This window comes from Bolinopsis microptera, chromosome 8, assembly GCF_026151205.1.
Source record: "Bolinopsis microptera isolate Bmic1 chromosome 8, MBARI_Bmic_1.0, whole genome shotgun sequence".
Classification (NCBI taxonomy): Eukaryota; Metazoa; Ctenophora; class Tentaculata; order Lobata; family Bolinopsidae; genus Bolinopsis; species Bolinopsis microptera.
Genome location: NC_087079.1, coordinates 1,312,081 through 1,338,138, shown reverse-complemented (window position 1 = coordinate 1,338,138; position 26,058 = coordinate 1,312,081). Strand labels below are relative to the sequence as shown.

The 26,058-nt window shown below is 38.7% G+C and overlaps 2 protein-coding genes across 3 annotated transcripts in view; one reads left to right on the top strand and one right to left on the bottom strand.

Annotated features, from left to right (window-relative positions):
- LOC134819102 (uncharacterized) overlaps positions 1-10,331 on the bottom strand; it is an 82,844-nt gene extending 72,513 nt beyond the window's left edge. Inside the window, exon 1 of the mRNA XM_063828873.1 lies at positions 10,321-10,331. The gene's annotated coding sequence lies outside the window, so the exon portion shown is untranslated. The remainder of the gene's footprint in view (positions 1-10,320) is intronic.
- Positions 1-20,190, top strand: part of LOC134819101 (uncharacterized) — a 37,285-nt gene extending 17,095 nt beyond the window's left edge. For both annotated transcript variants that reach the window (XM_063828871.1, XM_063828870.1), the window contains 3 exons: positions 1,770-1,835; positions 18,260-18,453; positions 18,720-20,190. In XM_063828871.1, coding sequence (XP_063684941.1) covers positions 1,770-1,835; positions 18,260-18,453; positions 18,720-19,367 — 908 coding nt within the window. In that variant the 3' untranslated portion in view covers positions 19,368-20,190. The remainder of the gene's footprint in view (positions 1-1,769; positions 1,836-18,259; positions 18,454-18,719) is intronic.
- The last annotated feature ends 5,868 nt before the right edge of the window (positions 20,191-26,058 follow it).

Here is a 26,058-nt window from a genome sequence, read left to right as displayed (position 1 = left end):
TCTAAAAAGGCTGGTGTGTTATGAATTTTTAAAGTCAAAAAGCTAAAATTGTCCTTTTCAGGCTTATTTTAACAAAAAGTCAGTCAGGGAAGATCGGATTATTTGATGCTTGACATCAAATTGTTCTCTGAATTCTGGCGCAGTTTTTGATGCCCTCAAAAATGTTTTTACTCATTCACCTTCTGATCTATTGGACCTCAAAGCCAAACAACAAATTTAGGCACATTTTTCGTTTTTAATATTTACTGATTTTTCTAAAATTTTGATAGGAATGTGCTAGAGTGACTTTTTGAAGGGTGCAAAATAACCGCAACTAGCACATTTATATATGAGTTATGAACAACAAAACACCCTAAAATGCTTCCCTTTGAAGTTATGGGAGAAAATGTGATTTTTTGGCTTTGCAGATAAAAAATCACATGGGAATGCGTTGTAAAGTGAGTCAAACCCCACAGACCACAGCACCATAACCTCGGTGCATAAATTAATCAATGACCCTGGTCATTAGAAACACCCATAAAAATTCGTTTTTTGACAAAAAAATTGAAATTTCTGTTTTGATTTTTGAATTTTCCGCATTTGATTTTTGGTATGCGTATATAATTTATACGGCTTTAAAATGATATGTTCAGCGACCTCCTAGCTCACTCACTAGATAAGACTCAGTAGGAGTGATTTGCCCTCGACTTAATGCTTCAAAAATTTTATTAAACGAAACTTAATTAGTTGAACTATAGACATGTGAAAATTTATCATATATGCTTATCTTAAAAGTTCTTCCTGTGACAATCTTCTAAAGTTCGTGCAAACTTTCCTAATGACCAGGGTCCAATCAGCAACAAATGATAACTTTCATCTAGCTGTGTGCACATACAAATATTGATTTAATGTCCTCGTGATAAACAGTTATACTATATTTAGACAAATAGAACCTTCGTAGGTGCAAATGAAACCATTGAAACATGATTCGCTACACGTCGCAATAAAGCACATAAATCTCAAAAAGGTATTATACGACAAATAGAACCTTCGTAGGTGCAAATGAAACCAATCAAACATGATTCGCTACACGTCGCAATAAAGCACCTAGACACTGCATCACGTGAAAGGAACAGATTGGCTACCAGTAGTAGTAGTAATTATATCTTCAGTAGGCATATCTACTGGGCCCATCCATCAGGAGTGCAAATATAATAAACATTTTCCAGGAATCGCCGTTATAATATATATATATTAATATATATAATTGTAAGGTCATTAAAATTCTCGAATTAAAGTTATTTTGAGAATTAAAATTGCCGATTTTACAAGATCAAACCTTTAAAGGACTAACCACAAGCTAATGCAAAAAGGAGATCTAAAATTTCAATTCTTCCTTTTATTTCTTCCTTTTATTTCTTCCTTCAATTTTATTTATTCTGACACATTTAGAATATAAATAAATAGGTCAAGCTTTTAGAGAATAAATAAGTAGTCAGAACATGTAGATACATATATCACGTTCCTATTATGAATGAATGAATGAATGAATGAATGAATGAATGAATGAATGAATGAATGAATGAATGAATGAATGAATGAATGAATGAATGAATGAATAAATAAATAAATAAATAAATAAATAAATAAATAAATAAATAATAAATAAATAATTTCAAGACGACATAAAATTATACAATTACTGTATGCTCGATCCTCTAAATACACCGAGAAACTAGCCCCTAATTGGCGTGAACAATTATAAAAGGTAAATTATTGAATTACTTCAGAAAACCTAGCTGACAGATCTATGAGACTACAGCAGCAAAAACGACTGGAGATGATCAAATCAGCGGGTAAGAATTCTAAGTTTTGAGTTTATTCATTTTTAAGATGCCGCGAATTAAATCATTCATCAAGTAAGACAAAGGACTAACTAAGTTAGTCCTTTGTCTTACTTATAAGTAACTTATAACCTATTCTGGGGAGGGATACAGCTGATGTTATTACTCTAAATGTTTAGTATTAATTAGCACCTTAGTTAGTGCTGCGATCATGTTGCAGTTGCACAAGGAATATAAAATACTTTGCGAGTAACTAGTGCTTAATGTGACAAGTTTGCAATATTATGAGGCAACAAAGAAGCTCTTAGTTTTAATAAGGTTTAAACTAGTCCATCGCTTCATAATATACATTTTTAACTTACAATATTTAAAGCTACATTTATTTTCATAGCAAGAATATTCGCGTGGGCGTTTCCGTTTTCAACATTGCCGTTCAGAACCATTTCTCGCGAGAATCAGAAAAAGCGCCATCTGCAAGATGCTCATGCAAATACACACAAGTTAAGAGTCTGACTCTTAGAATTAACGTACCTGCTGAAAATGCTGGGAGTTCTGTGGCTGTCAGTGCGAAAATAAACCATTTCTGCGATATATTCGTATAATATCAAACTGAGTGGAGTTGGGTTAAAAACATATAAGAGATACGATGATTTAACTTGTAGAAGCTTTCAATAAACATGTGTTAATCGTCGTCAGCTGAATGTGATGTGGTGGACAATGCTTATATGTGATTGAGTGGTGTCAGGCATGGAGGGTGGGGGAGGTGTGGGTGGGAAAGTGAAAATTACAGTACAATGTCAATAAAAATTTAGTCTTCTGTTGAGGTTGAGAAGGAAATGCCAGATGGTCTGGACTTTAAGGATTTGGCAATTTTAGGAAGAATGGGGTCCCAGAGGGAACTACATTTGGGTGCGCGGTCTGTTCTGTTCATAGCTGGTTGTCGTATTTGTATAGCTGCGTGTTCTGTGAGGTCAAGTTGGGAGCGTGAGGTGAGGGATTTGAGGACTTTGATGTTGTTCCAGGAGATGGTGTGGCCGGTGGTCAGGGCATGATGTGCAGGGGCTGATTTGATTCTGTCTGTGGATTCGTCGATGGCGTTGTTGAGTCTGTAACATCGTTCGTGTTCTTTCATGCGGTGGACCAAGGGTCTGTAGGTCTGTATAATATCAAGTTGGAGCGAAATATCCACTTTAGGCACTTGCTATCGTGACCAGAGTTTCAGAGCTATATATAATATATATATATGTAATATATCCACCAAAACACGTTGCCAAACCGTTAGAATTAGAGTGTTACACATGTTGCGACCTTAAGTAATTTACTAATAGCTTTTAACAACAATACTGAGGACGTGGTGATCCACTTAATAACGGAGCTGCACAATACCAGAGAGAAAGTACGTTAATAGCTCACGTGTAATAACGCTCAGCTAGCACAGCCTTGCTATCTCTTCAGCACTATTATATGGTCTGCCCTGAGCTATAGAGGACTTGATCCTCTACAAAAAACAACATAATATACTGTTAATGTGTTTAGTGTATGTATTCTGGGATTAGAAAACGATACAAAGAAGCAGCTGTGAGATCATATTGTGAGGGATATTTTTGTAAAAAAGAAACCGCATATAATATAACATCCTAACAGAGAGCTTATTTCTGGGAATTAAGAGGGGATTTTCTACGGTACATGTTTGGGACATGTGTCAAGTTTGACAAACTATAATCGTAATGGAATCGATATAATTTGCAAAATCGATTCCATTACTCAAGTCTTTGAGTAATTCGTGCGCTTAATTATTTACAACGAATAAATGATACCTTTGAATTTTAATACCTTTCAAGTCTTATGAAGATTCTACAAATGGTCTCAAATGTGTCCCTCTATTTAAGTATCATGCAATATCACGCACTATCACGCAATATCACGAAATAATTTACTTAATATGGTTAATAGTCCAGTCATTTATGGAAATTTATTGACATCTACCTGTAAATCTTCAGTTCTTACTTCTTTTGCACCCTATCCGAAGACTGTATCATGATCCAGGATCCTATCAAAAGTTAGTAAAATGGGCTCAGCGCCACCCCCCAAATGGTTTTTTGGCGAATTTCTCGAAAAGTAAGGATTTGAATCCATATGTTGAACAATAAGTCCTATATAAATATGCATATGCAGCTTCGTTTAAGCGTATTTTAAAGTCTCTACGACCTTCAGAAGCAAAGGGTCAGTTACCTCATTGTGTTAATATGGGCGTGGTCCTCCTGGGTTTTCCCCACGGAAAAAAAATGTCTCGAACTGAAGATCGTTTATTCATACCTTTGGAAAGTTTCAAGAGTATCTGAAGATTTGCAGGTAGATGTCCTTAAATGACTGGACTATTATAAAGTAAGATAAGACAGTGGTGTAAGTTATAGATCTGTAAGATAACTCAACAGAAGCTTCCCTCTAAAAACTGTCTTGAGCAGTTCAGCTTTAAGAGATCGATGTACCGCATTGCGACATGGCTCCCAATATATCCGCATTGCGACATGCCTCCCACTAAGTAGTAGTTATAATTCAAGCAAACCGCTGAGGAAGAGGTTATAATATATATTAAATTCATTATTGTAACGGTATATTAGAACCAGACAGAAACAAACGATTGGGCGACATCTGTCTGACTCAGAAAATAAGTTATTCGGAAAATAGTTTATGTCGGATCCGATACTACCGTACGATTTTCTTGAAACTTTTTAGATAGAAAGATAGCTTTAAGACAAATAATTTTTGCAAGTTTGAGTGAATTTCTATGGCCAAATTTGAGATATCACTTCAAACACAAGAAAATAGTGCTGTCGGACAGATGTGGCTATCGGACAGATGTCGTGTTACCCATACAAACAGTTCCTTGTTAACACTGAGAGGTTATATAATGCAAAGTTCGTATATTACTAAAGCTATGGTATGTTTTTTTATCATTATAATTATAGTATTACAATTAGACCTTACCTTTATAACAGGTCTTGTACAAATCGCATGAATACAATTTACAATTTACAACTAACAATGAGCCAGGTAGACTCTGGCTCTTTTTGGGGGGGGGGGGGGACCTTGTAGTTATAAGATCTGTTCTTGCTTGTCTCGACAATACTACTATTGTACCTACTTAACTATTGTACCTTCCAAGATGATTTCTCACTAATTATATAGTACCGCACGTTTTACTAATTATGGGAATTATTCAGAGATTTCTCATTTCTGCAGAAATGTTGTTAATTTAGAAATAGTGTGTACTTCAAGAGAATGGAACCATAGTAAGGACCTTTTGAGCTATGAAAACGGTCAGTAAAAATACAAAGAATTGTTTGACAAGGAAGGAGGAAGGAGTAAGGACCCTGACGTTTTGTGACGTGTTGTAACAAGGATTGGAATGCACAATCTCACTGTGGGATCTAATGTTTTATTTGTGTTGTCCTTGTTTTTATGGGTATACCTGTAACAAAGAAAGAGACACAAGGACATAGAGACACTAAATTAATTATAATGAGTTCGCGGAGCATATTATATGGTAGACATATCAAACTTCTCATGATATGTGAGTCAGATAAAACATTTCATTGATTGTGAATGCTTGAAATGAGGCTGCAAATCTTGTCATTTGATAAAATTTAACTATATGCCTTATAAAATTATGAATTATTGACAATTAATCAGTAAGCACTAAGCAACGACTAATGAAACTATCATATAGTTGAATCGATGATTTTGATAAAATTGATAGTGAGCGATATTTATCAAAAATCTATTTGACGGCGCAATTTTCATGATTTGAATTTGTACGTGTATATAATAATGATAAGAGTTAAGATATGAGTGTAGTTCCAATATCCTAAACGGATGAAAGTTAAGTATAAAAGTAGTCAAACAGTACACACAGATAATTTCAACAGTGGTCAATGTCCAGCAATAAGGTTAGACACCCTCAACAATATATAGTACTTTTTGCTGTATCAGTGTGAAAAGGTTTTACTACGGTCCACTAACTCCTGTTCAAAAGAAATGTCAAGGTCGACACTCCAGCTAACTCGGCAAAATGTTTGGCTTCTTAGTCATTCCAATACTATCATTCAAAGCTTCAAATCACAAGTTAAATTCGTGGACAGGTCGCAATTTGTTTTGACATCTCTGATGCTATATACTGTTAAATATTGCGTGATAGTGTGTGATACTGTGCGATACTGCGTGATACAGCGTGATATTGCGTGATACAGCGTGATACAGCGTGATATTGTGCGATATTGCGTGATACTGTGCGATATTGCGTGATAGTGTGTGATACTGTGCGATACTGCGTGACACAGCGTGATACAGCGTGATACAGCGTGATACAGCGTGATACAGCGCGATATTGTGCGATATTGTGCGATATTGCGTGATACTGTGCGATATTGCGTGATATTGCGTGATAGAGGGACACATTTGAGACCATTTGTAGAATCTTCATAAGACTTGAAAGGTATTAAAGGTATTGAAGGTATTATTTAATCGTTTTAAATAATTAAGCGTGAAAGAAACACTGCTTTAATACAGTGCTATAATATACTGATATTCACTATGCTATAATGCGTCCCCTGGACTAAACTAAATCTTTTAATTTCCTTTTCAAGTAGTGGAAATTCGTCGTTCTGCATAGAAATATGACCAATAAAGAGTAAATATAATTTACCAATGACAAAGTGTTTGTAAACAGTAAATGAAAATGAATATATTATATTGCTGCAATAATTACGAGACTATATGTGAAGGAACAGCTGCTCTTTATTACCAGCAGGTCAGCAGGTCGGCTCCAGGTGAGCTACCACCTTATTGTAAAATGTAGACTGCAGTAAATTTAGTAAATTTCCATACCTAGCACAGAAGCTTTCAACTGGTCCGAAATAACTAACGCAATCCTTCATACTTTTGTCAACTGATGGCAAAATTGGCAAGCATTAACAAACAAGATTTATCATAATTGACTGCGAGGAAGTATAAATGGCTATTGAGTGATGAGTTATCCATTGTAGTTGGTGGGGGGGGGGCAACCCCGTAAGGCTAAACGTTACTTTTCTGGACGTTTTAGAAGATTCTGACCAGCAACAATGATTTTTTGAAATTTTAGGTTACAATTTCATGTCAAGGTTGGTTTTAAATTTTCGACTAAAACTTTTTTAATTTTTGTTCAAAAGCAACAAAAGCAACACAAATTAAAACTTCTTGCTCTATGGATAGAATTGCATATATAATATGTTAAAAGTTGAAAAAATGCTGAAAAAACAAAATAATAGGTATTTATGGGGTTGCTCCGCCCCCTCCTGATTGGGAAGGAATGTCAAATTATATGATCATTGAGATTTTCTAGAACTGATGACAAAATTGGCAATCATTAACAAACAAGATTTAGCATAATTGACTGCGAGGAAGCTATAAATGGCTATTGATTCATGAATTGTTGTTGTTTAGGATGGCAAATATTAGTAAGATGAGTGAGATTTCTGGTTCTGAATTCTTTTCTATGATTATTTTAGAGTTTTTACTGAAACTTTCGTTATAACGGCCAGGAAGGGGTACCACACGTCCAAATAACCTTTCCCGACCATTCTTCAGTAGTATGTGGGGGGGGGGGGGGCCAAGTAGAATGTCATCCACTTTTTTCGTGGATTATCCATTCTACATTAATCTACAAATATCTACAAATATCCACTTGGCCCCCCCCCCCCCCCCCCCCCCTATGTGGATTAAGATATCGTGAATTAAACCTTGTTTGGTAGATATTTTGCATCAAACAGGCCTCACTTAGGTGGTATATGTGCCACTTTTTCCTATTATGATTTATCAAGATTTATCAAGATTACTCAAAAAGGTAATGTAATTGGTGGTTTAAAAAAGCTATAGTTGTGATGATAATCGAAATAAAACATGAAGATGTGAATTCTGTTCAGTGACTGAGCTATAAAGGCCAACGTATGGGTACTGACTTTTGGCCCACCCTGTATATAAATCCTAACCTAATGCTGGAAATGGTTTATTTAATTTATGGTTTAAATACGGCAGTATTGGAATTGTAATTGTAACAAATAAACTACTGTATTGCCGCTCATTAGGAAATAAATGCAAATTGGAGTTTCACTGTCCAAATAATTGAAGAAGGAGGAAGTATGAAATGTTTAAGGTTGTTGTAGAGTCCTCTTACTCTCCGAAATCAGTTTTACCATTTACCAATCAGTCAATACTAAAATTATATTCTGCTAAATGACCTGGTGCTCCGTGTAGTAGTAGCTTAGTAGTGCACTACAAGTAAGTTATAATGTGGATAATGATTAATGAGCCTTGCTGGAATAGATAGGAGCGTGCTTCAAGCTTACTAACTTATTTAAAATATGTGCAAACCAACATTTTGCCCATTTATTCCTCAATTTTTAATCTAATGAGAATTGATGGGGTTGTCCCCGCCCCCCCCCCCCCCCCCCCCCCGCCCCCCCTCCAGTCACTGGGCACGAGGCCCTGGGGCTTGGGGTATAAAGCATCGGAGTACAAAGCACGGGCCCAATTACCACGTTCTTGGGTCTGACATCTTCGCAGCCAATAATTAGGTGCTGGAACAGGATAACGTTAATCAGTTGTTTCAGTTTAGGTTAAATATTGGGTTAGGGCCGGGGAAATGGGGATCGTTCACATATTATTTCGAAAACCTAACATTTCATGGTTTTACCATTTTAGCCATTTGAGACATAGTGACAGGCGCTTCTGGATTTTACGGAAACCACAAAATGGAATATACAGGGTGTACCGCATAAAGTGTGTATTTTTTCCACTTTAATAGTTTCTGACAAAATTAAGCTTCATTTTGTAAAACTCTACCTACAACCGAAAGTGCACCTTGAAAATTTTAGCAGTAAAATTGACAAAAACCAAACTAGTTACCTGTCAAAATTGTCTGGTCGCAAATGAAGGATGCAGCACGGTATTTTGAATATTTGAGCGATCCACTGGAATCATTTAAAAGGTAAACTGTTTCTGACCCCCTGCCGTGCCTTTCAAAACCGTTCCTTAGTTAAATAGTTAAATAGTTGAATATTAGCATTACATCGTCAGAATCCTTCGGCTAGTAGTTCTAATGCTATACCATCGTGTATACTCTGTATAGTGTACAAACTCTTACAACCAGCACAGAAACATCCCAAAACAACTTTACTTATAACATAGCACACTAATATATAATTGCAACCAAATCTATAAATTTATTTTATAATAATATAATTTATATAATAATAATATATAATAATAACATTATTTATTAATAATATTTTTGATCTCTTCTATCTCCGTAATATAGCTTTGATGGGAAAGATTAGACCTGGGCGTTGTTTTAAGCTATCCTTTGTTTAGAACTTTTATTTAATAATTTATATAAAATAATATTTAATTACAAATATAAACTCAACTGGAAATTGACGTGTGCATGAAGCAACTAACCAGAAAGATAATCACAGTAAGTAAAAAGTAAGTAAAAAGGTCTTCAGAGAACCTGGAAATTCTGAATTAGTTGTAACATTTCCCTTTGCATCACAAAGGCTTTTGTCAACAAAGAAGCTTTTACAAATGTGTATAGCTGAACAGCTTGATGAGCTACGAACCACCCCCTTCATGCCATATAATACGGACCCAATTATGGTTCACTTTGGTTAATTAGTGTTATATAACACTATAATACCTCCGCCACTGAGTAGAACCGGAATGTATTATAACACGAAGACTTTGTTGTAACTTTGTTGTAACTTAGCATGAAAAGCATTAATTAGAAATAAGTTGTAGCATTTTTGGTTGGAATGTGGTTACATTTTAAGACATCATGAAGACAATTTTGTTTCTAATAAATTAGTTATATTTTATGCAGTATCTTTGTAGCAAAGTAGCGGGGTAGTAGAAACTGTGTTCCGTTTCGAACGTCCCATCTAGGCTCACTACTAAAAATGGGGCTCTGTCCGAGAAATTTAAAAATCTCTGATGCCCTGAAATAATAATTATTTATAATTTATACAAGTCTGCGACCCATATGGAATAATATTACTAAAGTATTCCATAATCGATACTTATTACCGCATGAATCAGCAGCTCGTGAAATAAAGCTAACATATTGCACATAAGTTGTCCACGTTATTCTACAATCTACATTCTACATGCGTCATGCGTGTAAAACTGCGAAATCGTACCTCAAAAGTCAAAAGGCTGTGTAGTTATAAGCGTTAAAAGTCCAAATGTAGGAATTTTCGTGTTCAGGCTGGTTCTGAGTGAAGTCCATCAGCTAATTGCGCAACGTTTAAATCTGATGGAGTTTATTTATGATATTAATAGCATTGATTTAGTGAACGCTGAAACTATTCAGTTATATTATTATAGCTGGTAAGCTTTTAGACCCCAGCTAGACGGCACGCTCTTTATCAACAGTAAGGGGCTAGAGAGATGGTAGTGTAAGTACCACAATAAATGGGACTGGCATCTCTCAGGAATAAAAAATATTTTACAATTACCTATAAAAATGTATATTACTGAAATTTTTTCTCACATTCTTACCTCACGCTCTAACCTCACGCTCTAACCCCACACTCTAACCTCACGCTCTAACCTCACACTCTAACCTCACACTCCAACCTCACGCTCTAATCTCACGCTCTAACCCCACACTCTAACCTCACGCTCTAACCTCACACTCTAACCTCACACTCCAACCTCATGCTTTAACCTCACACTCTAACCTCACGCTCTAACCTCACGCTCTAACCCCAGACTCTAACCTCACGCTCTAACCTCACGCTCTAACCCCACACTCTAACCTCACGCTCTAACCTCACGCTCTAACCTCACACTCCAACCTCACGCTCTAACCCCACACTCTAACCTCACGCTCTAACCCCACACTCTAACTTCACGCTCTAACCTCACGCTCTAACCTCACACTCCAACCTCACGCTCTAACCCCACACTCTAACCTCACGCTCTAACCCCACACTCTAACTTCACGCTCTAACCTCACACTCTAACCTCGCGCTCTAACCTCACGCTCTAACCTCACACTATTGTTAGTAGTTTATTAACACTATCATACTACTTAAACAAGCATAAAGCACAGTGCAAAGTTCTAACTCAATAGCCTATCACGTGATCCAGTGACCTTTCAAAGCCAATAATCACGTAAACTATAAATTACTCCTCGCAACCAATAGTGGAGAAACAGAAAGTGTATTATATGAAATGAGATGAAAGTATTGAAGGTACAAATTGTTAGACCATCTCTTTCAATCATGTAATCATCAGCTAGAACTTACAAATATGAAATGAAATATTAGAGCATATCCTGCTCATATTGATAATCGATATATCAATTTATGTCTGAGCGGGGCTGAGTAATACACAGTTTATATATATTTAAATTTAACAAATCTAAACTTTAAGACTTAAGTACAACCGAAGATATTAGAAACTTGACTTTATTTTTATTTTAGTAGTAATAAACCCGCGATAGGATATGTTAATAGGATATGTTAATAGGATATGTTACATAAATTTATATAATGATAATCATATGTTCAAACAATTGCAATATCAATAAATATTATGATGAATCGTTCACCCTAGATTTGAAAATAAAATTAGTCTACACTAAAGCATCAATAATTTATATTATATGTAAATTGATTTTTTTCATTTCTCCGTGTTCCTGTTTATTTTTAATTGAAAATTACTAATATTCTTAATATACTATCAAGGCGTTAGAAATCCAAGTATTTTGTTAACGCACGCACTGAGGGGGGGGGGGGGGGGGGTTCTTTACGCTTTTTTACACAATACATAAAAAATGGAAAAAGTTTAGTGTCAAAAAGTGTAGTGAACCCCCGCCCCCACCCTCACGCACTAAGTGTGGCAGTGAAATATTGAAAGAAAATACAGTGAATGCTAAATGCTTTATCGCAGTTTTTATATTTTACTGCATTATCAATCAGAGCGGTAAAGTGAACTGAGCAAGAGAATTGCACATTTGGGATATACTGGCGAAATTAATGAGCACAGTTGATTTAATAAAGTCATCTCCTAGTGCAGTATACACTAACATCTATTAGCTATCCAGAAACCCAGACTTTTGCCAAATTTGTCTGGTCTTGAAAACAAATAGATGCAATTAATTTATTCTTCAGAGTTGAGAACACAATGGGAATTAAAAAGCAATCTCTGGATTGGATTTTTAAACCTAGTTTGATTGCATAGCATAAGTGTGGTAGTCAAGATGAAGTGTGGTAGTCAGGGTGAAGTGTGGTAGTCAGGGTGAAGTGTGGTAGTCAGGGTGAAGTGTGGTAGTCAAGGTGAAGTGTGGTAGTCAGGGTGAAGTGTGGTAGTCAGGGTGAAGTGTGGTAGTCAGGGTGAAGTGTGGTTGACAGGGTGAAGTGTGGTAGTCAGGGTGAAGTGTGGTAGTCAGGGTGAAGTGTGGTAGACAGGGTGAAGTGTGGTAGTCAGGGTGAAGTGTGGTAGTCAGGGTGAAGTGTGGTAGTCAGGGTGAAGTGTGGTAGACAGGGTAAAGTGTGGTAGTCAGGGTGAAGTGTGGTAGTCAGGGTAAAGTGTGGTTGACAGGGTGAAGTGTGGTAGTCAGGGTGAAGTGTGGTAGTCAGGGTGAAGTGTGGTAGTCAAGATGAAGTGTGGTAGTCAGGGTGAAGTGTGGTAGTCAGGGTGAAGTGTGGTAGTCAAGGTGAAGTGTGGTAGTCAGGGTGAAGTGTGGTAGTCAGGGTGAAGTGTGGTAGTCAGGGTAAAGTGTGGTAGTCAGGGTGAAGTGTGGTAGTCAGGGTGAAGTGTGGTAGTCAAGATGAAGTGTGGTAGACAGGGTGAAGTGTGGTAGTCAGGGTGAAGTGTGGTAGTCAGGGTGAAGTGTGGTAGCCAGGGTGAGGTGTGGTAGTCAGGGTGAAGTGTGGTAATCAGGGTGAAGTGTGGTAGTCAGGGTGAAGTGTGGTAGACAGGGTGAAGTGTGGTAGTCAGGGTGAAGTGTGGTAGTCAGGGTGAAGTGTGGTAGTCAGGGTGAAGTGTGGTAGTCAGGGTGAAGTGTGGTAGTCAGGGTGAAGTGTGGTAGTCAGGGTGAAGTGTGGTAGTCAGGGTGAAGTGTGGTAGTCAAGATGAAGTGTGGTAGACAGGGTGAAGTGTGGTAGTCAGGGTGAAGTGTGGTAGACAGGGTGAAGTGTGGTAGTCAGGGTGAAGTGTGGTAGTCAGGGTGAAGTGTGGTAGTCAGGGTGAAGTGTGGTAGTCAGGGTGAAGTGTGGTAGACAGGGTAAAGTGTGGTAGTCAGGGTGAAGTGTGGTAGTCAGGGTAAAGTGTGGTTGACAGGGTGAAGTGTGGTAGTCAGGGTGAAGTGTGGTAGTCAGGGTGAAGTGTGGTAGTCAAGATGAAGTGTGGTAGTCAGGGTGAAGTGTGGTAGTCAGGGTGAAGTGTGGTAGTCAAGGTGAAGTGTGGTAGTCAGGGTGAAGTGTGGTAGTCAGGGTGAAGTGTGGTAGTCAGGGTAAAGTGTGGTTGACAGGGTGAAGTGTGGTAGTCAGGGTGAAGTGTGGTAGTCAGGGTGAAGTGTGGTAGTCAGGGTGAAGTGTGGTTGACAGGGTGAAGTGTGGTAGTCAGGGTGAAGTGTGTTAGTCAGGGTGAAGTGTGGTAGTCAGGGTGAAGTGTGGTAGTCAGGGTGCACGGAGGTGACGCACCACGACTTATACCTTATCCTGCTCCTGAATTTCATACTTTTGGGACACTCATAATGGGGAGGTGAAGCATATCTGGGACCTGTGGAGTTACTTTTGTAACTCCTGTTCCATTTTCTGAACGAGATCTTTAAAATAACCTAGGAATAATATTGTTATTCAATCATTTTGATGACTGTTCCTTACTTACAATTGTACGATTTAACTAGATTTTAGAACCCAGAAACACTTCCTTGTCCCTCGTGTTTTACTACATTTTGATCCTGCAAATCTAAAGAGTGTAAACCTGAGATGTGCAATAGACAAACTAAAACATAAAGCACTGGTCTACTTAACAGAGGAAAACTTTAGATAAAATAGATCATGTATGTTGCAATATGTTTATTGAAAGAGTGAGGTGCTGAGTACAAGGGTAGCACATTATAGCAACAGATTCAAAGAATCATCACAACTGGATATAATTATGATTCGTGGTCCATCCCTAGCAATCAATGATTAAGTCACGTGTAACCGATCCGACCAACCACGGCACAGAAGCATCTGAGTTTTATCGTTTCTGTATCTGCATCGGATCCACAGTTGAGATATATGCAGGTCAGCCACTAGTTGCTCTCATACGAAATGATACAATTGGGGTTGCGCACACCAAATTAATTATCAGCCCATTACATCCGTGAAGCAGGTAAATTGTACAAATCCTCCGATAGAGAAGTAGAGAGTTGGCGGATGAAGTTATGTCGTTTCTCAGAGTCGTTTCTCAGAGGCAGTTGTCCAGTGAATTGCAAAATAACTGTTGGCAACGCGACGTATTTAGTATGCTTAATATAGTAGCCGTTATCTTTATAAATCAAGACTCGACTGAGTCTCGACAATCTTCTTCAATTACGCGAATGCATCCGCTGCAGAGTTGGACTTTCTGTTCCATTTGTTCCGCGGAACAATATTTGACGAAAGTCGATTATCTTGAGATCCTACTGATAAATTTTCTTTAAACTTTCCAGATAGTTGTATGGCTATGAGACGGATATTCTGTGCGATTTTGTGCGAATTTCTATGTGCCAAACCTGATATATGACTTCAAACACAAGAAAATATCTCAAAATGGCGGTTTGTAGCGGAACGCAGGCACATATTTCGAGAACCTACTGATAAATTTTCTTTAAACTTTCCAGATAGTTGTATGGCTGTGAGACGGATATTCTGTGCGATTTTGGGCGAATTTCTATGTGCCAAACCTGAGATATGACTTCAAACACAAGAAAATATCTCAAATTGGCGCGTTCTAGCGGAACGCAGGCACATATTTCGAAATCCTACTGATAAATTTTCTTTAAACTTTCCAGATAGTTGTATGGCTATAAGACGGATATTCTGTGCGATTTTGGGCGAATTTCTATGTGCCAAACCTGAGATATGACTTCAAACACAAGAAAATATCTCAAATTGGCGCGTTCTAGCGGAACGCAGGCACATATTTCGAGATCCTACTGATAAATTTTCTTTAAATTTTCCAGATAGTTGTATGGCTATGAGACAGATAATCTGAGCAAGTTTGGGCGAATTTCTATGTGCCAAACTTGAGATATGACTTCAAACTCATGAAAACATCTCAAATTGGCGGTTTCGGAACGATATTTGACAAAAGTCGATTATTTTGAGATCCTACTGATAAATTTTCTTTAAACTTTCCAGATAGTTGTATGGCTATGTGATGGATAATCTGAGCAAGTTTGGGTGAATTTCTATGTACAAAACTTGAGATATGACTTCAAACACAAGAAAATATCTCAAAATGGCGGTTTCTAGCGGAACGCAGGCACATATTTCGAGATCCTACTGATAAATTTTCTTTAAACTTTCCAGATAGTTGTATAGCTATGAGACGAATATTCTGTGTGATTTTGGGCGAATTTCTATTTGCCAAACCTGAGATATGACTTCAAACACAAGAAAATATCTCAAATTAGCGCGTTTTAGTGGAACGCAGACACATATTTCGAGATCCTATGCTGATACATTTTCTTTAAACTTTCCAGATATTTGTATGGCTATAACAGTCCTCCATTCCTCTTCATCCTTCTCCTCCTCAGTCCTCCTCCTCCTTCTCCTCCTCAGTCTTCCTCTTCCTTCTCCTCCTCAGTCCTACTCCTCCTCCTCCTCCTCCTCCTCATTCTCCTCTTCAGTCCTCCTCATCCTCCTCTTCCTCTTGATTATCTGTCTAATAGCCCTCCTCTTCAGTCCTCCTCCTCCTCCTCTTCCTCCTCCTTCTCAGTCCTCCTCCTCAGTCTTCCTCCTCCTCAGTCATCATCCTCCTCCTCCTCCTCGGTCCTCCTCCTCCTCGTCAGTCCTTCTTCTCCTCCTCATCAGTCTTCCTCCTTCTCTTTCTCCTCCTCCTCAGTCCTCCTTCTCCTCCTCCTCCTCTTCCTTCTCCTCCTCCTGTGTCCTCATCCTCCCCCTCCTTCTGAGTCTTCCTCCTGAGTCCTCCTGAGTCCTCCTCCATCTGAGTCCTCCTGATTCCTCCTCCTCCTGAGTCCACACCCTCCTGAGTCCTATTCCTCCTCCACCTCCTCCACTTCCTCGTCCTCTTCAGTCCTCCTCCTCCTTCTGAGTCTACCTTCTCCTACACTTCCTCCTCCTCCTCAGTCTTCCTCAGTCCTCCTCCTCCTCCTCCTCAGTCCTCCTCCTCCTCAGTCATCATCCTCCTCCTCCTCAGTACGCCTCCTCCTCATCAGTCATTATCCTCCTCCTCCTCATCCTCCTCCTCCTCCTCCTCCTCCTCTTCCTCCTCCACCTCAGTCCTCAGTCCTCCTCCTCTTCCTCCTTCTCCTCCTCAGTCCTCCTCCTCCTTCTCCTCCTCATCAGTACTCCTCCTAAGTCTTTCTCCTCATCCTCTGTCCTATTCCTCCTCCTCCTCCTCCTCCTCCTCCTCCTCCTCCACCTCAGTCCTCAGTCCTCAGTCCTCCTCCTCTTCCTCCTTCTCCTCCTCAGTCCTCCATCTCCTTCTCCTCCTCATCAGTACTCCTCCTAAGTCTTTCTCCTCATCCTCTGTCCTATTCCTCATCAGTCTTCCTCCTCCTCAGTCCTCCTTCTCAGTCCTCTTCCTCCTCATTCTCCTCTTCAGTCCTCCTCATCCTCATGCTCCTCTTCCTCTTGATTATCTGTCTCATAGCCATACAACTATCTGGAAAGGGGGATCATGTGTATTTTCAAAGTCTTCCTCCTCCTCAGTCATCATCCTCCTCCTCCTCAGTCCTCCTCCTCCTCGTCAATCCTTCTCCTCCTCCTCATCAGTCCTCCTCCTCCTCCTTCTCTTCTTCCTCCTCGTCAGTCCTCCTCAGTCTTCCTTCTCCTCCTCCTCCTCTTCCTCCTCCTCCTCCTCAGTCCTCCTCCTCATCGTCAGTCCTTCTCCTCCTCATCAGTCCTCCTCGTCAGTCCTCCTCCTCCTCCTCCTCCTCCTCCTCCTCCTCAGTCCTCCTCATTCTCCTCGTCCTCCTCCTCTTCTTCAGTCCTCCTCTTCCTCCTCCTTCCCCTCCTCAGTCCTCCTCTTCCAGTTCTCCTCCTTCTCTCTCCCCTCCTTCTCATCAATCCTCCTCCTCAGTCCTCCTCAGTCCTACTCCTCTTCCTCCTCCCTCCTCAGTCCTCCTCAGTCCTCCTCCTCAGTCTTCCTCATCCTCATCCTCCTCTTCCTCCTGTGTTCTCATCCTCTTCCTCCTTCTGAGTCCTCCTCCTCCTACACCTCCTCCTCCTCCTCAGTCTTCCTCCTCCTCCTCCTCCTCCTATAGCCATGTAACTATCTGGAAAGTTTTAAAAAATTCTATCATTTAAATCTCCAAATATATGCCTTTGTTCCGCTAAAAACCGCCAATTCGGAGATATTTTCTTGTGTTTGAAGTCATATCTCAAGTTCGGCACATAGAAATTCGCCCAAAATCACACAGATTATCCGTCTCATAGCCATACAACTATCTGGAAAGTTTAAAGAAAATGTATCAGTAGGATCTCGAAATATGTGCCTGCATTCCGCTAGAAACCGCCAATTTGGAGATATTTTCTTGTGTTTGAAGTCATATCTCAGGTTTGGCACATATAAGGTTGCCCAAAATCGCACAGATCATTCGTCTTATAGTCATACAACTATCTGGAAAGTTTAAAGAAAATTTATCAGTAGGATCTTGAAATATGTGCCTGCATTCCGCTAGAAAGCGCTAATTTGGAGATATTTTCTTGTGTTTGAAGTCATATCTCAAGTTTAACATATAAAAATTCTCCCAAACTCTCACACATTATCCGTCATATAGCCATGTAACTATCTGGAAAGTTTAAAGAAAATCTATTTGTCAGATCTGGAGAAAATCAAAAATATATTCTAAGTTATTCACTAAAACACTCGATTTTCGAACTTTTTATTTGGAACAGATTTGTCGAAAGTCCTTCTGCCGCTGCATTTTATAACAACGGTTACGACGGGCGCTGAGAGTTTTTAGCTTCTAAATTACGATTGTTCAGCAATTCACATACGCGCGCATTCGGCGCGTCATTTCAGATGAACGGTTTGAATTACATGCCGGGAAGAATTGATTCTACTGTATCACAAGATCACTCCAATAAAATTACAAATAAAACTAAACAAAGGTCTTTAGTAACTAAAGATCATACTATAATATGAATTCAGTTCTTTGAAGATTACTTTTTCAGAGAATCTAGCAGATAGGCGAAAGTCTAACAGACACTCCTCTGCGGCGCCCTTCTCCCCTCCAATATCACGAACTCTCCGTGATTTGAACAACAGTATAATGAACTACGTGGAGCCGGCTCAACCCCAGTATAGTAGACGGAGGTCAAATAGAGTGCAAGCATTCAACGATACCAGCATCAGGAGTGACACTCAGGTCCGTCTTTTGATACATAGTGTTCCCATTATTATGATTGAAAACAATGCTTCTCTTGTTTTGGCACGAGCAAATGTTAAAATAGAGTTGGCATTCTTCCATATGCAAGGTTCTATTTATTGAGTAAACCATGTAGTCCAATAGATAATGGTCGTATAAGTTTAGGATTTACCACAGGTGTAAATAAATTATGGCTAATGAATCAGATTAATAATGCGTTCATGTTTTCTGTTTAGATCTGGGACTGACAAATTAAATTGTTTCAGGCGACACACGAGCTGATCAGGTCACTACATGAAACTAGTCTCATGCTACAAGACCGAATGGCAATGTCCGAGATAGACATGTCCAGAAAACGCCTGTTTGACGACTTCAGCATCTCCTCCAGAAGCTCTGTTCGTAATGACACGTACAGCACGGAGACTAAACCACGGTACTCACAAAAGTTCGAGCCGCGATCCCGGGCCTCTTACATAGTTAGATCTCCTACCAAACGAGGTCCACGAGTTAGTGCAAGGTTCAAGAGGATGTCTCCCTCCCCGAGCAAGCTTATATCACCTTGTAGGAAAGGTATTAAGGGTCTCCGAGTTGCAGCTCCCTCGCCCTTAGCTGCGGGGGCCTCCCCAAGTCAGAACGTTACTTTCGAAAAGTCCCCTGGCACAGGGTTAAAACGGGCAGCTGATATCGAGCCAGAGAGCCCCTCCAAGAAATCCTGCCTGGACGACAATGACAGTGGCAACGGTACGGCTACCAAAGTAGAGGAGGAAGAACCAAAGGTTAGACCCAGAAGAAGGAGTGACATTGCCCGGAGAGTTAGTCTGAGATTGAAGCAGGTTTATGGTTTATCACCAGTCAGAAAACGAGTACCCAGGAGGCAGGTGACAACCTCTGCTAACCGGGCCACCTCCGGCTAGGGGGACACTCCTCCTTCTTCAACCAGGAGGAGACAAACATGCAGCCACGTTATCAACTTTGTGTTTTGAGAAGTTTAAAGGACTCTGGACTTCATGCATGGAAAATACTAATTTATGAATGTGTCCGCGTTTTTCTGTAATCAGTGTAGCATTTATATTTATCCAGCTTGATTTTGCCAATGTATGGACCGATTGAATTTAAGGGCATAATGGAAGACCCTGCCATGCCATCTAGAAATTATATTAAATGTTCACTACAGAACAACAGTAGTTGTCTTCCTGTCTTTGATGGTGAAAATGGTTATCAATTTTGGAGAACTATATTCGTTAGAGACTAACAAAATAAATATTCAAATTAACTCCAATTTATGTTAAATTTTACCCTTTTAAATTTTATACAATGATTTAATCGTTTAACCTTTACAAATGATATGTTGTTATTTAAGTTTATTTTGTAGATGGTTGCCGATCTAACTTTTGCCAAAAATCTCCTGACAATTGACAAATTTTTATTAACCGTGGTTTCTGCACAATCTGACTCTGACATTCAATTTAAGCTAATCATTGTCCAGGTAACGAATTAATTTACAAATTAAACATGGGTGGCGCTTGTATTTCTCGCAAACATTACTTAAAACAACCCAAGACTGACTTATGATCAAAAGTTAAAAACATATCCAGTCACCACGGTTAATCCTAGCTTCTTTTTTTCAGGTTGTTAAAGCTTTTATATTTGACGTTTCAATTAAAACCCTTGTTTGTTATTAAAAGGAAAAGTTGTAAGATATGAATAAATTAGCAGGTTCATTAGTTTTAGCTGTGATTTTGGAATTTCAATTGTACTTCTAATTACTTCTTCCGCAACAAATGATTAAATACTCTCCGACCATCAAATTCGTGATGAGGAGAAGGAAACCGGTGGTCTACTGTTTTGAAGAAAACTGGTAGTACACTACTGTTCTCATGAGAAGGAAACCGGTGGTCTACTGTTTTGAAGAAAACTGGTAGTACACTACTGTTCTCATGAGAAGGAAACCGGTGGTCTACTGTTTTGAAGAAAACTGGTAGTACACTACTGTTCTCATGAGAAGGAAACCGGTGGTCTACTGTTTTGAAGAAAACTGGTAGTACACTACTGTTCTCATGAGAAGGAAACCGGTGGTCTACTGTTTTGAAGAGAACTAGTAGTACACTACTGTTCTCATGAGAAGGAAACCGGTGGTCTCTGGTCTTTCTCTACTCAGGGAGTGATTCAGAATCAGCGTCCAAAAATGATGGACGATTTAGGCTTGCTGGTAATTGTTTTTGCTGGCGACATGAAGTATAAAAAGGAAGTAGGAGAATATGCGAGTTGTGTCTCGGCTCTCAAACATGAGCTGCTCTGGGAATCGACTTCTCGTTCAAAATACAGGGATCCAAACTTACAGAGTATTTAGTGTCACGTCAAAGAGTCGAAATAAATGGAACTTTTTCGTTAATTCTGCCAAAATTTCCAGACGTCTGGATTTTCAGAAACCACCCCCCTCCCCCTGTCCGGACTTGTCCGAAATTCCAAAACCACCCCCTCCCTATTTGCCGGACGTCCTAAGTAGATAGCACTAAAGTGCAAAAATGCACATTTGGGGTATTGTATTTTGGGCTGTGGACGTTCCAGAAGCTTCTATAGGGCCAGGGGTTGTTCACACTTCACATATTACGTAATCAGCCGAGGGGGAGGGGGGTTTCCAAATGATTACGCGCAAGTGTAATTTTAACACAATAGCTACCTTATAGTTATCGCGGACCTTATTTGGACGGACATTAATTGAACGCCGTGCTGGAGGCCCTGACGTGCATCTTAAACATCCTGTTAAAGCCCGTTCATTTAAGGTCCGTCCAAGTTAAAGTCTGCTAGCAGTTAGCAGCAGTTAACAGTAGTCAGCAGCAGTTAGCAGCAGTTTCTTTGCACTATGGCACCCCTGTGTATATAATAGATTCTAGGCTGCGTATTTATTAAAACGCAAACGGCCGTTCACCAATCGATAAGTATAATATAATATACATTATCCTTGACGTGTAACCCAAACCACCAAACGTAAAGATCCCAATTCAATTTGTAACGGATGTAAGTGTGAAGTGGCCATCTACTTAGTACGTCCACCAAAATCGCAGATTTTCAGAACACCACCCCCCTCCCGGCCCCCTGACCGGGTGTGTCCGAATTTTCAAAACCACCCCTACCGGTACCCCCTCCCCCGGACGTCCGGATTTCCAGCTACTTTCAGCTACTCCAGCTAGTACAAATAAAATCAACTCAAATTCATTGTTAATAAAATTCAAAGAGTTGAAATAAAATTCAAAGAGTTGAAATAAAATCCAAAGAGTTGAAATAAATCAAAATGGGACTTTTCCGTTAATTTTGCCAAAATTTCCGGACGTCCGGATTTTCAGAAACCACCCCCCCCCCCTCCCCCTGTCCGGACTTGTCCAAAATTCCAAAACCACCCCCTCCCTATTTGCCGGACGTCCTATAGATGGCCCCTTAGGAGTCAATATATTTTGATGTTGCCATTGGTGGCAAGTCCCCCTAGTCATACATCGTAGTCCGATAGTTTCACTGCGTCCTAATATGATTATGAATACAGAAATGAAAATACAACTTTTTCTGTCAGTTCTGTCACATTGTGATTGTGCACTATTATTATAAAAGTGTACAATGTGACATAGCGTTCACACTCAATTGTTCTGTGCTGCAGAGTACACACAGTCAGTACACAGTAGGAAGTGAATTGCTAGTTTTCTCTGTTGTTAGTGGTGTTATGTTCGATTTGCGTGATCCTCCGTGCTGTCTTGTAATCTTCTGTCTTGTAATCTTCTGTCTTGTAAACTTCTGTCTTGTAATCTTCTGTCTTGTAATCTTCTGTCTTGTAATCTTCTGTCTTGTAATCTTCTGTCTTGTAATCTTCTGTCTTGTAATCTTCTGTCTTGTAAACTTCTGTCGTGTAATCTTCTGTCTTGTAATCTTCGTCCTAATATTAATTTAGTAAAAACGATAAAATAATTAATCGGCGAGTGTTTGGGGCACAGTAGAATTGTTGATAACACTGCAGTGTTATGGATGACCTAATCATGCAGGTGAAGCTGTAGCATTGGGTCATCCATCTCCTTTTAATCCAGATATTTACTATACGTTAGGCCTTAGGGCTTAGGGTGTACTTTTATCCCTAATGTTTTACTAGCATAATGTTTTGTTTTATCTGTTTCCTTTCACAGGACGATTATTAACAGCTATTGTTGCACAATAACTGTTAATAATCGTATTCGTCCTGTAAAAGGAAAACAGATAATTGTGCTAATATCATTGATTTATCATAATGTACATTATCAATTTGACCAAAACCCATAATCATGGGTAGAGTGGACCGCTGCCAGTGTCTCTCTTTCCCAAACAAAAGGCAATGATATCAATTTGAATGACCGTTATCAAATGCAAAATTATACCGAGAATGAAATTGGTCGCTCGCTTTTCCCACTCATTCATGGCTTACGAATTGTAATAAGTTTCGATTTATAACATGTAATCTATTTCAATTGTAAATGAATGGGAAAAGCGAGCGACCGATTTCATTCTCGGTATAATTTTGCATTTGATAACGGTCATTCAAATTGATATCATTGCCTTTTGTTTGGGAAAGAGAGACACTGGCAGCGGTCCACTCTACCCATGATTATGGGTTTTGGTCAAATATCATCTCTTTTTGATTATAATGTCAGGGTACTTTACAAAGCCGAAATGTAAACTCATAACTTCATTAATATTAATAGGGAGGTGATTTCAACGATTTCGAAATTTTTCCTTTAAAAACATTTCCTTGTGTTTAGGTAAGCATATCGGTCGATCACTGACTGAATATGCCACTTTATACTCATTCAAGTTGGCATTAAATTCATATATAATGACATTGAACTGTCGTGGGAGAGCAGAATTTGTTCAAAATCACGAATGAGCAAAATTTTAACCTTTCGCACGTGCAAACCTTGAGCGGAAGTTGCGTGCGCATCCAATATTGAATCACCGTAAATTTTTGCATGATGGTGTTTTATATATAGTTTGATAAGCATGAAAAGTTTCAAAGTATTTCAAGAAGAACTGTAATCACAACGGCACTCCAAAGTTGACGGAAATTGGTGAAAACAGCAATATTCAGTGATTTTAGCAATTTTTTATCAATTTGGGCGTGGCCCCACGTGTGCAACTTTTCGACTTTCAACTTTAAAACTAGCCTATGACACAATTTAGACCTTTAGGAAGCAAAATTGAGCTCCACAACCCAAGGGATGGTGCAACACCAGAGAATACTAGAACGTAAAATTAGCGTTTTTATAAAATTATTCTTTAAAAAAGCACTAACTTCAATAGCGAATATCTTTATGAAGGAGCAAGCTAGAAAAACTTTCCGGTAGATTTTCAGAATGCTTAAACAATTATCTAACTTCAATATGCACTCAAATTTTGAATAAAATTACTCCTTAATGGCGTAAAATTGATTTTAAAAATGATTACTTTGTGAAAAATCAAGTTTTAAAAATGGTTAACTTGATGACGTCATCAAGTGGTGATGATGACGTTGAATTACTTTTTAACATAATGTAAACTAAAGTCTAAACAATTATCTTCAAGACCTGTGGTCCGAAATGGCTGTATCTTTAAAGCTTCTGAATCTACGGACACCTAAATATAGCCTATAATTGACTGGCAAAGCGTCTATCCCTGAATATATGTATATATATATGTATGTATGTATATATCACGACAATCTGTCGTAAAACAGGGGTTCTAGAAAACCCATTTCCCGATGCTCTTGAAACTTGAAACTTTTTTTGCAGTCGATTTGGTCAACGTCTAGACGCCCTGAAAAATTTCAGATCTCTAACTCAATTTTAACATGGTTTTTAAGGCACCTGAATATGGCGATTTCGGGTTTTTTACCGAATTTCGTATAACAGTGCTGGCGCGAATTTTATGCAAATTTCTTCAAAATCTCAACATAACTATTTCTTATTTCTGTCATCTTTGACATCAAATTAGAATGTTTTGAACTAAAAATAAATCTGCTGAACGACTTCCGATGAGTCTTAATGCCTGAAAAACTCCTGCCGGAGGCGGCGGCCTTCCAACGTGTACCAAAGGGGGTGTAAAGGAGTTATAATAGTAAAGGGGGTACAATAGTAAAGGGGGTACATAGTATACCCCCAATAAAGACACCGCTCGTGCTTGCCAGCACTGTGATTATCATAATGTAATATTCATTGTATTAATGTTTTCTAACAATGTTGAAATGTTATGTTAAATGTTTATTGTTTGTGTAATTCTCTTTCAATTATGTTATTAGTTGTGTTATTAGTTTGTAATATTAGTTTGTGTCATTAGTTTGTGTGATTAATTTGTGTTATTAATATGTTACTGGAGTGATATTTTCAATACGTTACATTGTCTAGTGTATGTAGACAATGTTTACATTGTCTAGTGTATACATTGTACGTCACAGTACATTGTACGTTGTTCTACTCGGAGAAGGATTTTGAGTAGATTGTGGGCCAATTCTGACTAAATAAAAGTGTACAGTAATAAATTAAATTTCTTATCTAAGGCTTAGATAAGACATTTAGATTCTAAGCAACTGTATAATTTACTAACGTAGTAACTAGTAACGTTGTCATGTGGCACACCTGTGCACTGAACTCTTTTGGTTTTGTAACTTAATCCAGACCTAGAGTAACTTAATAACTAACTTAAGTTCCCGTCTTGTATTTCTCATCTTACAATTTCTCGTTTCTCTGTCTTGTTGACTTTTAGCATTCGACTGGGTCACTGGGTGCAAAGATTTGTGGCATCAGATATTCTAGGTAACTTTGATCTATAATAATAGGGTCCCTTGGGAAAAGTCTGTATATAGCAATTTAAAGTTTGGTATCTGCATTCGCGTTGTACCCGAACTTATCTCAGATTTCGATTTTGTCCGGGACCTCAACCTCATGGCTCCACATCAATCAACTGACCTATTGGTCACGACTCACGTTGGACAAAATGTCGTCAAATCGGTGAAATTTCTGTTCAGGAAATATCATATATTTGAAAATGGGACAGAAATGAGAAAACATGATTTCATACATTTTGTAACGTTTACTGTGTAATGCTCCCTTCGGTCGGAATCAAGCTTCCTATATAGTCATCTACAGTCTAGCTTATAGATCAACTTTATCTAAAACATCCGATACCATACGTTTTTTCACAGATTAAACCTTAATTTGGTTAAAATTCACATAAACTACAGGGGGTGGGGGGCTATATCAAATATCGATACCGTATAAGTGACAGTGTACGCTATCACATGATTACCCATCAATTTTGTGAACGAGATAAACAATTTCTTGATAACTTCATCATTTTAAATTCGTTTTGCGTCATTCTTTCAGATCATATTCCAAATTTAATGACCTATTACAATATGTTAAAATGTAGTTTCTAGCATCTGCTAGTATAAGTAATTCGATATTGATTGGGTGTGGCCTCGAAAGTCGAAAGTTTCACATTTTGGCGACAGAATCCTCGAATGAGTAGTTACAGTATACCATCTGCAATGTTACATATTGTCTTGAATATGAAACATGGCTACATTATACACGATTTTACACGCTTTGAAAATGTATT